The following is a 17,113-nucleotide window of genomic DNA, read 5'->3' as shown; positions in this document are numbered from 1 at the left end:
AACAATAAAAACAACAGTCAAGAAAAATCATCGTCCATAGTGCTGAAGTAATTCCTCCACTGCCAAGGCACCACAAAACCTTAGTCCTTTGTGCTGAAGGGCTTGAGATTGGAAATGGATTATTTTCTTGGTGTTTTGAATAAGCATATCCTGCAGGCTGAGACAGTCCTCCCTTCTCAGAAAGACAATGATTTTTCATAAGCTTGCCCGTGCAGACTTACAGAACCAAAACACAAGGGCAACCCAGTATTAGAGGGTGGGAGGAAGGGGACTTGCTGCAGATGACGAACGACACAGGCCCCTGTGTCTTTGCTACTGGAAATGCTGGCTACCATGTGCGGTGTAACCAGTGACATTACTGATGTCTGATAAGGTCTGGAGGTGGAATAGAATGTTGTGTAAGTACTATGACAGTTTGCAATCCACAGTATGTTGGTGCTTCATCGTATAGCTTGGTTGCTTTCATATTTCCACACACAGTTCCCAGAACTACAAACAATCTGAACACACAGTAGTCTAAGACCAACACAACCAACCTGTGAAACCATTTCTCTCCACAGAATAGCAAAACTTGGTATTAAAATCTATAGAGTACAGACACAAGAAAGCAACATTTCTAGACTCCAATTACTGCACTATACTGAAGAGTGATGGTTCACCAGCAGATGTGCAATGAAAGCGAAGTCGCTTCTGAAAGATACGTTTTCTTTTAAAAGAGTAAACCACAATGGCACAACACAGTAAAGCACAATTTATGGTTGATTAAATAATTAGAGTACAGTGCTATACTTCCTGCTGAGATTCTGCAAGCTGAACTGCAACTCAGGTGAGATAAAAATTCCCATATAACAAAAATGCTGACACAACATATATGCATATTAGAATTTCTGGATATTGTTATCATTGTTGATACAAAAAAGTTATACAATTGTCCTAGAATTGTAGAACAGATAATACAGCAGCCAGCTAAAACAAAAGCATGTACCAACTTTATTTACTTGACTGCAATAGCCAGTAAAGCTATCCCCACCATGTTGGTGCAGTCCATACAGGAGAAAAAAACCTACTGTGAAATAGATTGCATCATTCCAAAAGCTCATCTAAATGCCAACCTTCATCCAATTGTGAGTGTTTCTCAAGAGTAACCATCTAATTACTTCAGTTTTCTAATACTGAGTAGGTTTTCTATTATCACTAATAACACGTGTTTGTGTTTACTCGAAAGAAGATAAATAACAAGCAGAGATGTTACAAAGTATATTAATTGGATATTGTTTGAGCAAATCAAACATTTTCTACAAAATATTTGTATTCAAACACAGTTAAGAACAATGATTCACACTAAATGATCACTCATATTAAAGCTTTTTCCTCAAACCCAGATTTGTCAACATTTGCCAGTTATAAGCTGTACAATGTTTATTGCTTCCTCCATCTGAGCAGGCTGTAGGTTGAAGGAAGGAAGGGAAGAAACACTGCAGATTTTCATAGTTCAGAAGGAAGGGTCTGTGCTCGCGATGCCTTCCTCTGCCACAGCAAACAGCCACGCTGCTCTGACAGCTGGAACCACGTTGCCCAAGTAATGCACCAGCAGCTTGTAAGCTTGTAAGTATAAAACTACAGTACTGTACACTGCTTTAAAAAAACAACAAACTTCTGTTAGCTATGTTCCCATTATTCACCAATTGTGACCAGTACTGTCATACTCAGTGGCACACCTGTGGAGCAAAGCATTTAGCTTCTTGTTATGTCAAAAGCCATGTCATGGCTGAAGGAAGTTATGGAGCTGTCTCTGGTTCACATTCCCTGTTTCAAAACAAAACCAGAGGATGCAGTGACAGGAGAGGAACACACACTCTGAAACCACTACAGACAAAAATAAAAGCATGCACAAACTCTGTACTTGATGGGCGACAGTGTAGTGCACCCTGAGTATACCCCAACCACACAGCTGTAGGCAATCACGCTGATTAATCTGGCAAATCACCCCACATATTAAGTAAATTAAAAATTGGAAGGATGCTGTCAGGTCCATCTTACCCATGCTGGTAGAAATTATTTTAAGTGCCAGAGGAACTTTTTTTTCTCTACGTCAGTAAGCTTTCTCAAATGCTTCTGTTTGTGTAATGTGTTAAGCACCAAAGCAATCAACAACGTGACTAAATGAAAACCACCCTATATAGTGTATTTGTCTAATACTATGTAATTTGATGCAGATACTTTATTCATTCTCTGAATCAGAATAAAACAAATCAGATGGCTTGAATCCTACACAATTGTGACAAGAATCCCAGTCCCATGAAGATCACAAACCCTGCACGGGGAGTGAAGAGGCTGCATGGCCAGTGGCAGCTCAGCAGAACACCCACAATCACCCAGCAGGGCTGAAGGGGAAAGGGTAGCTGGGCTGGGAAAAAAGTCCAGCTCTTCCAAGCCTGACCCCTCTCTGAGATTGCTGACTATTTGCTAACATGGTCAGTTACTAAAAATACATCTAACACTGCACAATGCCCCCTACTTCATTAGGTACCAGGGAAAGTACATATTTCCACATAGGACAGTTTACCCTACTTCTCATTAGCAATATTGAGTTGTTTGACTAATTTACTGCCTTTGTAAGGGATATTGCATCTCAGTTATTTTACCAAACACTTGTATTAATGAAAGCTCCAGCTGTACGCAAGTCTCTGGCGGAGCCAACAACGCCAGAGCTGCAAGGTAGTGACTTGAGAGCCAAGACCATTCAGTGTCAGTAGAGGTGTATGCACACATGGGCTCCTTGGCACGCTCCTGGGAACACATCCCAAGTGCTCACCTCTGCCTGCTCTTGCACCAGATGCACCATTGCTGAATATTGCTGAGTCCACTTGTGTGTCACTCAGAGCTCTGTTTGTTACACAAAGTAAATTAAACCCATTCCTTCTGCGCAATGACAACCAGACTGCTTCTTACACTGGAGTCAGATCAATAAATCTGTGCAGTACATAGAAGTTTGCAATGCAGGTATTACATGCCTTTTTCTTTTTTTAATCTTGAAATGGAAAGCTTCTATTTAGAAAAGAGGGTCCTCTATGTCCTTCTGAGAAGCTTTTACGGGAAACAGTGGATTGTGGCAGAAAAAAACAAGTGGGTGTAAAGCTACAGATAGTCAGAGACACTATGCCACTCAGTTAAAAATCATACATAGCATTAAATGAAACAGTCTTTTGTTCTGCTGTGACAGAGCAAATCGTTTCCACAAGAATGGGCAGAAGGAAAACCTTTAATGCAAAAACTACTCCAGGATAATGTTGTTTCTTACCAGATGTCCTTACTTCTTATGGCCATTTTGGGCTCCACTTTAGTTCATAACTGCTACCCTCAGCCTTCAAGGCCAGCGCTTTTGAGCAAGTGAACTGCCCAGGCTGCCAAACCCCGCTGCAGCAGCATGTTACCTGACAATGCTCAGCAAAACTGCGTGACAGTAGTCATGGGCAGTGGGCAGGTCAGGGCACAGCAGAAAAGGTGGGTTTGAGTCACTTCCCTATGCTTATCTACCCTTCACAATGCTGCTGATACCTCCCGATGGGCAGAACCAGCACAGCACATCGAGCAGATTCCAGGCATCCATGCCAGCCACCGCTTCAGCTGGGTACGGGCTCCACAGGACTCTGTGGTGCTAAGAGCCCACTGGCCTGTCTAGAGGGCAGTTCAGGGCCACACACTGCAGTTTTTAACTGTATTCTTTCACAGTATGAGTAATATCACCTGTGGTGAAAGCAGGGCAGTTCTAAGTTCAGTATTAAGAGTTCTTCCTAAGTAAATATTGCCTTTTGTTTTAAAAGAAAAAACAAGGATATATAAAAACAAACAAGAATGTATCCACCTTGCTCTCCCACAAGCAGAATCTTTCCATATACATAAACCGGTAAAAATCACCCCAATTTCCTTGAGTCCTCAAGTGCTACAGGTATTTACACACCAACAAAGGCCCTTCTACATTAAGATGAAATTTGAACAAGGTAGGGAACTGCACAGAGGTGGCTGCCAGAGAACAAAGAACACCAATACAGAACAACTAATGCATGGAAATTCTCCCACATACAGAAAAAATTGCAAATGTTTTTAGCAAACACTGTAGTGACAGATTTTCCAATAAGTACACTATTTAAGAACAAATTATTTTCTCCTGAAAACAGGAATAAATGCAACAGCTTCAAGTTAACTGTTTTAACACTGCAAGAAAAGCTAACTTGCAAATATTCACATTTGCTAACAACTAAATTAGATGTTAGGGCTGTCAATGCAATTTCATCTTTACACTTTAATATACAGGGACAGTCAAAACCTATAAGTGATCATTTTACATTTAAGAGTGAATTTATTCTAGAACTCCTAGCCCTGCTAAGGAACCATTCAAATGTAGTTTTAGAAGTTGATTAATTTGTTTACTTTCCTGCAGAGACAACCAACAATTATAGACTAATTTTCCCATAACGAGGACAAGACATTCTTTTCTAGACAGGACATTAACCAAAGGCAGAGGTCTACCAAACAGGTATCCTTAGGAGGTATCTTAAGTAATGTTTCCTTTAACATTACTTCAGCAAAGCAATCCTTTGAAACAGTATTTTTCTTCTCTTCTAACTTTGTATTTGGACTCCAAAGCTTGTTACCAAGACCCAGAGAAGTAATTTTTAGATGTGCCATCTTTTAGCAGAAAACTCCACATCTTCAGGCACAGAACAAGTCTGGCCATGTTGAGAACACAGCAAGGTAGAGATTTATTTAGACAAGATACAGATCTGGACCTGCAGCATCTGCTGTGGAAAGCAACATCTTTCCCAGTCAGCCCTGGAAGCCCATTTCACAGCCTCAGCTCCTGCAGACTTCAGTGGGTATTTTTCTCCAGTAAAGACTGGAAGAGCAGTGCCATCAGGCCATGCTGTCGCAGGATAAGAGCCGTTTCACACCACAAATAAAGCGTGAGGTCTTTGTAAGGTTTCATAACCGGCACTTCTGAGCCCAGCCCTACAGCTGCTCATCCTGCCCTCACACTAGCACAGTGTGAGAGCTGGGACACGGACCAGTGAACCAGCCTCCACAGCACAATGGTTACACCAGAGCAGGCTCCTTCTAAACATCTGCTCAATACATGAGCCTGCCACACGTGCACCATCATCAGCGTGATGAGTTTCCCTCAACACAGCAGACACGGGGAACGGGCATCTTTCATAGCGATTGTGGCTGTCCTCAGCCCTGCGCCTTGCTCTACCCACGGAGCCGCGGCGAGAAGCTGCCCGCACACCAAGGCAACCACCCAGAGCCCTCCCCAGCCGCCCTTACCTGCTGCCGCCTCCTGCCGGGGGTTCTCCGAGCGCCTCCCCGCACCACACGGGGCCGCGGCGGCACGGGCGGGGAAGTGCCCGCGCTCTGTACGGGCTCCCCCGGAGCCGCCGAGCCCCGCTCCGCCGCCGGGCAGCAGGCCGGCCGGGCGGCGATAAACCAGCGGAGCCTGCGCCTCCCACCTGCTCTAACAAAATAACAACGTAGCGGAAAAGTCTCCAACAAAGGTTCTGTCTGGACGCCCACGGGTTTTCTGGAGACTCAGCTGCTAATAAAACTTCGAGAGGGAGCCCGAGCGACCCCCTCGCCTGCCTTACAGGGGCCAACAGCGAACGGACCGACCTCGCACCTCCACGGCCGCGGAGCACTGACACGGCTTCTGGGCACTGCCAGCGGCACCCGCCCTTACAAACCACCACCGGCTTTCCTTCCTGTGCTGAAAAGGTAGAGATCCACCTGTGGTCAAATAATTACCTGGTCTTGTCCTCTTAGTTACAACTCTCACAGAACTTGGAAGTACACTTGAGCTCCCGTTGCACCACAAGAGGCATTGAGGAGGTTGGTCTCATCTCCGGTTTTGATTAATTGGTTGCTTCCTGAGTAAGGACTTGATAGTGAGGCTCTGAGGAGGGGTCATCAGGCTAAAGGCTCAGAGGTGCTCGCAAAACCCCAAGGCCAGAACTAATTACTATTTAAAGGCTTTTTTACCAGAACCACTTATGTGATCGCAAAGGCAATCCTGCTGTTTTGCAGAAGGAGTAAATGCTTCCACCTATGGCACAGTCAGCCTGTATCTCACCCACAGACCACACACACTGGGGCTGAGGAGCTGGCAGGGTAGTGCAGCATTACATTTATTGAAAGCATTGATTCACACATTATTAGGAATACAGTACCACTTTAGGAAATGTTATCAGAAATATGAATATATTAAGTAACATCAGATGTAAACCAACCATCTGGTCCATTTTTGTACATGCCAAATGTATTTTTTTCTAGATCTGTCCATACTGCATAGGTGTGGCTAGTAGCCCTCCTTCTGCTGGCAGAGTGTGCTATACAGATTGACCTGTTCCAGCACTGGTTACTAAGAACAGAGATCATAATGTGGTTTAAAAGAAGACAAGCTGCCTTGACTGAGACCTGGTGGGAAGATGCTGGTACCCACATGTGAGGCTGCAGGGTGTGCCCTTCTCTGACCCCAGCGAGCAAAGCTGTGGAGCTGTGCCCAGGGAGAGGAATTCCTTTGCTTGGTGACAGAGCTCCAGGAGGAGGTTGACGAGTATTAGGGAGTGAGAGAGGGAGACAGACAGGTGGAGTCACACCCTGCCCTCCCTGGGACAGCCCCAGCAGGCAGATAGGGCATGTGGTACAGAGGACACCCTGCCCTCTCTGCACAGTGGAACGTAGTGACTCAAGGGGCAGGGGACAATGGCAGCGTGTTTCTGCCTGGTGCAGGAGAAGGGCCTCTGCTGTGCCTTCCCAGGTTCCCTTGCAAAACAGCCATGAGGCTCTGAAAGTAGAACCAAACAACAAAATTGAGGAAGGTGGTTCAACTGAGTTGGAGGTGCCGCAGAGGATGAGTCAACCTGCACCCTCCATCAAAACAGCTGCTATAAAGAAAAAAAAGCGGGTTGTGGTCGTAGGAGACTCCCTTCTAAAGAGAACAGAAGGCCCTATGTGCAGACCAGACCCACTTCTTAGGGAAGTCTTCTGCCTCCTTGGGACCACGGTTAAAGATGTGAAGAGAAAATTTCCTGCCCTGGTTAGGCCCTCAGATTAATATCCTCTATTAATTTTTTAGGTAGGAAGTGATGAGACTGAAACGGAAATCCAAAGGCAATCAAGAGGCACTTTAGGGCCTTGGGACAACAGGTTAAGAGATCAGGAGTACAAGTAGTGTTCTCCTCTGTCCCCTCAGTTGCAGGGTATGATGAAGAAAGATACAGGAAGACCCAATACCTGGCTGCAGGACTGGTGTCACCAGCAGAATTTTAGGGTTTTTGTTCATGGGTCAGTTTACATAACACCTGACCCCAATAATCCAAGGGGAAATTATTGGCAGCCTGCTACACCACTTAGAAGACACACATGAGTCTATCGGGCCAGACAGGATCCATCCAAGGGTACTGAGGGAGCTGGCAGAGGTGATCACTAAGCCACTTCCAATTATATGTCATCAATCCTGGCTAATTGGTGAGGTCTCAATGGACTGGAAGTTGGCAAATGTGACGCCCATCTACAAGAAGGGCCAGAAGGAGGATCCGGGGAACTACAGGCCTGTCAGTCTGACCTCGGTGATGGGGAAGGTCATGGAACAGATCATCCTGAGTGCCATCACACAGCACATACAAAACAAACAAGCCATCAGGCCCAGTCAGCATGGGTTTATGAAAGGCAAGTGCTGCTTGACCAACCTGATCTCCTTCTATGACAAGGTAACCCACTCAGTAGATGAAGAGAAGTCTGTGAATGTTGTGTAATTAGACTTCAGTAAAGCCTTTGACACCGTATCCCACAGCATCCTCCTGGAGAAGCTGCAGCTCATGGCCTGGATGAGTGTACTCTGTGATGGACAAAGAACTGGCTGGAGTGCTGCACCCAAAGAGTTTTGGTGAACAGAGCCAAATCCAGTTTGCAGCCTGTCACGAGTGGTGTTCCCCAGGGCTCAGTATTGGGGCCAGTGCTGTTTAATCTATCAGTTATGTGGATGAAGGGATTGAGTGCACCCTCAGTAAGTTTGCAGATGACACCAAGTTGGGTGGGAGCGTTGATCTGCTGGAGGGTAGGATGGCCATACAGAGGGACCTGGACTGCCTGGATTGTTGGGCTGAGGCCAGTTCTATGAGGTTCAACAAGGCCAAGTGCCAGGTCCTGCACTTGGGTCACAATAACCCCAGGCAGAGCTACAGGCTTGGGGAAGAGTGGCCGGAAAGCTTCCTGGCAGAGAGGGATCTGGGGGTGTTGATTGACAGCCAGCTGAGCATGAGCCAGCAGTGTGCCCAGGTGGCCAAAAAGCCAACAGCATCCTGGCTTGTATCAGGAATAGTGTGGCCAGCAAGACTAGAGAAGTGACTGTGCCACTGTACTTGGTGCTGGCGAGGCCCTACCTTGAATACTGTGTTCAGTTTTGGGCCCCTCACAACAAGAAAGACATGGAGGTGCTGGAAAGAGTGCAGAGGAGGGCAGCGAGGCTGGTGAGGGATCTGGAGAACAGGTCTTGTGAGGAACAGTTGAGGGAACTGGGGCTGTTCAGCCTTGAGAAAAGGAGGCTGAGGTGAGACCTTATAGCTGTCTACAACTACCTGGAAGCAGGTTGTAGCATGGAGGGTGTTGATCTCTTCTCCCAAGTAGCAAGATGAGATGGCCTCCAGCTGTACCAGGGAAGGTTCAGACTGGTTATTACAAAAAATTTCTTCACAGAAAGTTGTGAAGCACTGGAACAGGCTGCCCAGGGAAGCGGTGGAGTCACCACCCTTGGAGGTGTTTAAAAAAGGTATAAATGGAGCTCTCAGGGACATGGTTTTGTACTAGATTTATGTTATGGTTGGACTCGATGATCTTAAGAGTCTCTTCTAACCAAAATTATTCTGTGATAAAAAGGGGGGAAAAAGGCATGTGAACCTAAGGCTCTGTTTGAGTCTGGTAAACTAAGCTGGAAGCTGGTTTTATCCTTATGGTCAAAGGCAGAATACAATGGAAGCCTCCCCCCAAGAGAAATTACAGCTTTTATTAGGTCTCACAGATAACCACAGTATGCTTTATCAGTAGTCACTTTATGGACCAAAAGAAATACACAGTTAATGTGAACATACTCTATTACTAAACTAGTATTACCACAAAAAATGAAAACGACTTTTCCAGACCAGAAGACTGCTTATATTTGGCTAATCCCAAGAGATGTTTTTAATTGTTTACAAATAGTCTCTCATTCTCGTAGATCCTGCAGTTCTAGAGGTGAGGCACTACAGCACAAGCATCAAAAATCTCACCCAAATTCCCAGTTTTTATATGCTGTGACTAAAATTTTTAAAAATCCTTTCCAGACAACTTCAGTCTCAAATTTCTTAAGTGTCTTAAATTAGTCTTAAGTCTCTGGATATCAAAAACCTCTAACATACTTGCTCTTGAGGATAATTAGTCCCCAAATTATTCATTTAAGTATACCTGAAATATATCTATAATTTACAAACACGTTCCAGGGTTACATGATTGGTAAGTAAACAAGTCTTTGGTAAATAATTACTACTCTTTTCTTTACTCAGTTAAAAAAATTCATTTTTAAATCTAGATTAACTGATTTTTTTAAAATAATTATTTCTGTAATGAATAAGGCTCATATGGCACAATGCTGAGTGGAATGAATTGGTGTACCAAAACCTGAATGATGCTTTCAGGTTACAAGTCCTGTTAATAGTAGATTCCTGCTCTGGCTCATTTCTTTTTGTGCCCTTCAGCCAGACCCAGGAAGCTGAATCTGAATGGAGGCTTTCTAATGAATTAGATTTCCAACATTTACAGGTGTCAGCAATCTAGAAAATACTGTCCATTGCAAGGAGACATTCTAGCATAGGTACTGGGTTGTATGTTAGAAACTACAAGAAACCAATTAGTTTACGGTTGAAATAATACATTACAGCTGCAGTATTTCCTAAAAATGTCTGCTTTTCCACTTGTGCAGTGAAACAGAAAAACTATGCACTATGCAAGCCTGTGCAAGTCAGAGGTGACTGCTTGCTCCCAAAGGAAACCTAAAGGCACAGGACATAGGTAATGGGAGTGAAAAACTGGTAACAAACATTGGCTTCCACTTTAGTACAAGAATCCAATTAGACACTGAATGCCTAAACTGATGTTTTTACTGTTTATGTGCTAGATGCCTTCACTTTGGCTAAAAGATACTATACCACATCCTTTAAGAAAAATAGCAGCATTAAATAGATCTTGTAATTTCAGAGGAGAAATAAAAATATGTCTGCCTCAGGTTTGGCTTAAAGAGTTTTGGGGATTATTTTAAACATGTCTAAGAAATGGTCAGATTATTTTGATGACAGTTGCAGTTTTACTGTTCTACTACAGTTTTTAAATCATCTTCCTTATTAAAGGATAAATTACATTTGAGACAATAAATCATATAACTTTACAATAAATAATATTCAAGTCAAAGTATTTTACTTACAAAATAATGTAACACTGTAATAGGATCTTCAAGATCAATTCCATTTTATATATTCTGCAGCAAAAATTACATTTCTAGTAGGAAGGAATTACTTATAAACCTAGCAAGATCTACACATTCACATGTGTGTGTAAACAACTTAACAAGGTTTATTATGTTTCCCAGAAAAGCTATGCTTTTACAGTAGGTTTTCAGCTAAATTTTATCATAATATGGTAGCAATTATATAACAGTGCTTGTATTTAGCTCCATGACAAATTTTAATTTGAAAAAAAAATACATGGAGTGTCATTATTTACAAAGAACAGCAACTTTCCTTTTGCTTCACAAATGACTGTATCTGTGTGTGAACAAAATGTTATGGCGAGGCATTCCAGATGAACTGCAGCTAAGGTTGGACGAGGATGATTTCATGATGAACAGTGAAGGTCCTGACAATAAATACCTAGAAAGGATATGAAAAATATAGCAGCATTTACAGGCAAAGTGACATTCAAGAGTTAAAGAATTAGTTGTTCATGCGCCATACCTTAAAATTGTTGTATCAAAGAAATTACATGCAATAAATACTACTTATGAAACACACAGGGCACTAGGCACTAGCTAACTCAGGAAACAGATCTAAACTCAGAGAAACTCTCAGCAAAATTTCAAGATGTTATATGAGGATCAAACATCTTTCCAGTCCTTTATGTTTGAAGCAAGCGGATAAATAAACAATGGCAACCTGTCTAACACTACTGCCAAAAATTAATACTTCACCCACTGTTCAGTTATTATAGAACTATTTATTCAACTTACACTGGATAAAAACTGCAATTGGTGTTACACAGCTTATAAGACATTAAGTTGTAAAAAATGTGGATCAGTGAAGAAACAGAAATTTTCAGCTTTGGTTTCCAGTTCTAATTCTCCACAAATAGACATGCTATCATCGCTATTCTAGTAAAGCAAGAAACGATGCTGCAACCTAGTAAGTCACATCAGTGACTATTTACCTTTTAAATTCAGACAACTACATAGCCTATATTTTAAGTAATACCACAAACAGTAATTTATCAAATGCTTGATATTAGTTCTTCAATTTTTTCATGTTTTCAGTTTCCAATAGTTAACTGCAGAAGTCATTAGATGAGCACAGTAAGTGTGCAAAAGTAACCTCCACACTAAATCGGAATTTCATAATGAATTATGTCAGTGTTAGGATGGAATAACACAACACACTGTATAAATTATTGCTTAAAAATTGTTGCATCATTCTAGTGAATCATATCGATTAATGATGAATAAGTTAAAAGACTGATCGTACTAATCACATTAATAGAAACAGCATCACAATGGGAGACAACCTGTATAAGAAAGCATACACATTTGGTTTAAGCTTTGAGAAAAGCTGTTATTAGAAAAATACTATCATCAATATATTTTTTAAACAATTTACAAAAAAATAAAGTCTGATTTGGTATGGGTCGGTGTTAAGCTTGACAGTTCACTACATCGCCAGACTGAGTCCTATCATTGCTTGACAATACAGTGAAAAAAAGAACGCTTCCCAGAGAATATGCCATGTAATAGATAAAATTATTTAGCAAGCTGTAAGGATTTAGTAATAGATGGGATTTTTTTTAGATTTTGCAACCTAGGTGAATAAATCGAAGTACAAGAAGTCTAACTTTTTACACTGTTTGATTTTAGCTATTATTTTAAAGATATTTTCGTATAGTTTTTGAGCTCTCCTATTGTTTTCGATACACTTTTAATTTTGTGAGGGGAAAAAAATGACATTAATGCACATTTACATTAATACTCCCATTCATTCTCTTCATGGCACATCGTGGATTTACGGTGTGGCGGTGAGATTGAGAACAGAATTGAAAAGTGAAAAAATAAATCCGTGGCTGCTTTCATTATCTTCTCTCTCCCTGTTCAAGTAAATTTTCTCATCTAGACAGGTATCTATTTGTAATCTTTGAATGCTTTAGTTTCACAAACATTTGTTTCATAAACACAAACAAAAAATGGTTTGTGCTTAGAAAAAAAAAGTTATTTGAATTAGATTTTATAAAATCTTGAAAAAATTGACTTCTTGTACATTTATTAAATTATACTCTGATCTCAAAATTCACTAAATTTAGCAGAGTCAAGAAAACTATTATCGGTAGGGCAGATTCTTATATCATTTAAAAACAGAAGCCTAGATGAAAAGTGAAATAGCATTGTGGTTATCCCATTTCTACAACAATAGTTCATTACCCTGCAATTGTGGGGCATAATGGGCAAGAGCATTTATTTCCATATGTATCTTTCATTTCACAAATTCAGAATACCATGGTTAACTAGCATATTGATGTGTCCACAGTACAGATGTAATATTTGTGGAGATTAATATAAAAACTGTAGCTTTAATCAGAGTTGTCATGACACTGTCACTGAAGACATACTGGTATTTAGGATACAGAGGGCTTAGATTAACCTAGCCTGTGAAATTTATGAATAAACTTCCATTCAGTATCCAAAGAAATACAGAAACAGGAGATGAGAAAGTTCTGTTTGCTGCAGTACATTAGAGTAATCCGATCAGTTTGAAAAGTTTGTGGTTGGTCATGATGAAAAATTTTCTGCAGTACTAACAGTAAAAGCAATAAAAACTTCAAGGTTGAAGATTTTCTAGTCTTAGCTAATCCAGATGACTTTACCATACTTCTGCTACAGCTCAGTAGATGTTAATATTGAATACGATTTGCTTTGTGGCTAACATACTTTTGCTTTTCCTGTGACCAAACAAATTGAGTTTCTAGTTGGTTTTAAATTATGTTAGAGTGCCTTAAGATCCACATGACAATAACAAATGGGTCCAGTGTATCAAATAACTAGTCTGAGATATAGCAAGTAAGCAATTATGTCATAAAATAAGTTTAACAGATAATATATCAAAGGTCTGCTTTGCATGTAATATTTAACTCAGAAATCCTTTCTATGAAATAATGTCTGTAAGATGTTTTATATAAACAAAGCATTTGTAAGTTTATATACATAATAATTCAAATTGCCATTATGGATAGAAATTGGAACCTCAGTAATTTGAAAATTACATTTCATTCTTCACCTACAACTGTTAAATGGCAGATCACAAACTCCCACAGTTGGAGCATTTTCAGTAATCCCTATACTGACAACATTATAACCGCTATTGTAGCCAGTTGGAGAACTAAACCAGCCAATGGAGAATCGGGTAAGTGCCAAATAATTTCTTTACTATATGATGCTGTTTTGCAAGGTTTGAAAATATATTTATGCTCTGTGAGATGAATAATAAAACTTTCAATGTGCAAAGTCAAATCAAAACTTTCAACTTTGCAAAACTGTGCAATACAGTAAATCAGATGGCACTTACCTGACCCTTGGCTGGAACTGTGCCCCTACAGCATCCCACTGTGAATGTGACGCCAGAAGTATCATACATGTTAGGATACCTCTAGGAATGCAAATCTGGAATCAGTGACTTTGAGGGATCTGAGAAGGGGAAGAAAGGAAATTCTCAGTTTACTTTATGGAAAGCCTCTGCTGCAGCTACTTGGGCAGTAGGCAAGCAAGATTTTAATAAGTGTAGCTTCACACAAAATCTGTGTATCTAGTCTTCCTTTAGCAGCTCTTGCTGAGTAGGATAGAGAGACCAGAGCAACAGAAACTCAGGAGCAAGGGAAATGTTGGGAGTTTTGCCCTTTGTTTTTTTTAATACGTAGTGAACTAGGCTTAAAGAAAAGTCTAGTGGTAGCAACATAGACTGAATGCTGTTCCAATATTATCCTTTATACTTATAATTTAGGAAGAGAATATTGAAATGTATACCTTGTATCATCCCAGTAGGGGCTAATCCCAGTTGGGGATCCTCTTGAATCTGATGAATATTTGTAAACCACCAGCAGGCAGTGTTTACAAAGTTGTACTATTCGTCGGCAACACTGGAGTTGCTCAGGCGTCACCACCTCTGTGCTTTTACTGAATATGGTTTCCCAAGAGCTCCTGTTATGGAAAAAGACGTGATTTCAAGTTCTCTGTCACAAATTGCAATTTGAGAGCTTTACTGCTTTGTATCAGAGGTAACAATAGAAGAACAAGAAAAAAAAGCACGACCATGTCTCTTTACAGGAAAGGTCTATACTATTTAACACCAATGGTGGCAGATGCTGAGTCCAAAACACAAATTAAGAAGTTAATCTTCATATGTGAAATGTCCACGGCCATTTTTCACTTGGTTTGTTCCTTAAAGCATTTACAGGGCCATTACTTAGGTTTAGCACATAAAGATTTAATGTCACATAATTTATATGAGTCTTAAAACAGGAATAAGAAAAAGCACTTACTATTTTTAACAGGCTACCACCTGAGTGCAAATGTGATGTGACATTAAAGGAATTAATAAAAATAATAAATTATTTCTAAATGTCTACACAGCATAATATTACTCTTCTTCTAATTCAAGTATGTGACACTAAGAAACAAATACGAAACTAATTTACAGGAGATTAGTACGTGCTCTGCTTCCTTATCCAAATAACCGTATGAGGAGAGTTTCTCAGTTTAGTCATTTAAATACTACTTATCATTCCATCTGCTCATATGGGGTTGGTCTTCTACAATTAAGCACAACTTGCAAAGTGTACCTATAGACATATTCCTTTTTCAAATGCAGACCGTCATGCTGTTGTTTTCTTGAACAGCCATTTCTCTTTACAAAATACCCCAAACCATACCAATATAAGCCAGGTATGTTTTACCACAAAATACGACAATAGTTCTTTGCACACACCTCAACCCTCTGGTTTGTGCCAAATTCTGACCGGATTACAGATTGATACATCTGTTTTAAAGGCAACATGGTCCCTGTGAAGACCTTTTTTCGGGCAAAACATTATCCAGTAGCGCAGATAGTTTGTAAGCTTGAGGTTTTTTGTTTGTTTAAGAAAGAAGCAAAGAGTGAGAAAAATCTGTTACATCTGGCTTCAACATAGCATCCAGGATGATTTAACCTTGGCCACTGACATCAGCAGTAGATTTCAAAACCCTGCTGTGGGAAGTTTGTCCTCAAAACAAAATCAAAGAACCAGCAAGCTCACTTCTGCCTAGTGGGATTTTTTAAATTACACCGTATTAGGATGGAACTACGAACATCAATGACTTAAAGATAATCTGTATGTATAGCCCAAGGAACTGATGACCTTTTGGATACTCTCAGATCCTTCTTCTTACTGACCATTTTGAGGGGAAACAATTAACAAGTGCATAATGTGCATTCTCTACATATCATACATATCTGTATGTGAAGAACATACTGACCTGATTCCTTTGTTCATACCATACATACAATTCCACCAGTATACTATTGTGTTTGTTGTATTCATTTTCAATAAATCTCTTAGAACACCTTATGCAAGCTAACCAACCCCCCATTCTTTATACATTGTATATACTTACAGGGAAAATCTATTTTTGCATGCAATCTATTTCATATTTAAACATTTGTATTTTTATTTTATGAAGAATTTGGCAGGTGTGGGGGGGATTCTTTTATGCCTATGATCTGATCCTCCAAACCTATCCTTACATGACTGCCTTTGATTTCACAAATGTAGATTTTGAATTGTAGGATATTGAATCTTCCATATATGGCCTGATCTTTTTTCCCAACAGAAAACTTGTATTTGCTACCCAAACCTAAAACATCTGCTTACCTCAGTGTGGAAATTTCCTATTTTGTATATACTTCAATTCCCACCAGTGTAGGAACCAGTGAATGTAATCAAGCACAGTTAATGTAATCAAACCCATTATTTGTAAATAACAGAATTGACATTGCATTTGGCATGAGATGTCAGCTGCACTTCTGAATTCTTCCCTTCAAAGTCTTGACCTCAAATAGATATGACAATGATTTCTGTTGATGGCAAGTCTATATTTGACACTTACAGTGGTCAGGCCTCAAAATTGGCACCATCCAGTGAAAGAGTGGACCTAAAGCTCAGATATTTTGAAAATTAGATTTTTTTCTTAAGGTCACTGTATTTGTAAATACATTACTAAATGTATGATTCCATTACTGAAATGGGTAGCCTAGATTATTAGATTTCTAATACTATATGTTTGGATGTTTATAAAACAATTTCAATGTATTACAGCAATCTTTTCAATGAAAATGAGCAACAAAGTATGTCAGCATTGATTTTAATTGTGAAGGTATGAAGAAGACCAAGATACAAAAAACAGGCTTACCCTGAATTACAGAAACAATTCCATAGACCTTGACCGTGGCTCCAAAGTAAACGATTAAATACACGGTTGAAGAGACGGTACAGATGTAAATTTTCAATGTCTGGAGCCTTCCAGACACGCTGTAGAACTGCACGAACACTTCTCTTGACTATATCCAAAACCTAGGAAAGAGTATTCCAAGTGAATTAAAGCAAAGGCATATTGCAAAACCTTAACCCAACTGTTCAGTGATTCACTGCACGCATACACATAAACACACACACAAGATGACTGCATAACTCTGAATTCCCACAGATGTCTATGTTTCATTTCTGTGCATTCATCAGCAAACTTTTACGA

General features: G+C 40.3%; 1 protein-coding gene across 5 annotated transcripts in view; it reads right to left on the bottom strand.

Moving 5' to 3' along the window:
* Positions 1-9,035: 9,035 nt before the first annotated feature.
* Positions 9,036-17,113, bottom strand: part of TTLL7 (tubulin tyrosine ligase like 7) — a 64,923-nt gene continuing 56,845 nt past the window's right edge. For 4 of the 5 annotated variants that reach the window (XM_065072690.1, XM_065072689.1, XM_065072691.1 and 1 more), the window contains 3 exons: positions 16,775-16,935; positions 14,354-14,527; positions 9,036-10,949 (listed from right to left, as the gene is read on the bottom strand). In XM_065072690.1, coding sequence (XP_064928762.1) covers positions 10,829-10,949; positions 14,354-14,527; positions 16,775-16,935 — 456 coding nt within the window. In that variant the 3' untranslated portion in view covers positions 9,036-10,828. Of the gene's footprint in view, positions 10,950-13,898; positions 14,018-14,353; positions 14,528-16,774; positions 16,936-17,113 lie in introns of all 5 variants that reach the window. The other variant, XR_010474396.1, reaches the window with a different exon arrangement.

This window comes from Columba livia, chromosome 8 (genome assembly GCF_036013475.1).
Source record: "Columba livia isolate bColLiv1 breed racing homer chromosome 8, bColLiv1.pat.W.v2, whole genome shotgun sequence".
Taxonomy (NCBI): domain Eukaryota; kingdom Metazoa; phylum Chordata; class Aves; order Columbiformes; family Columbidae; genus Columba; species Columba livia.
The sequence above is the reverse complement of the archived record's forward strand: the minus strand, read 5'-3'. Positions and strand labels throughout refer to the sequence as shown.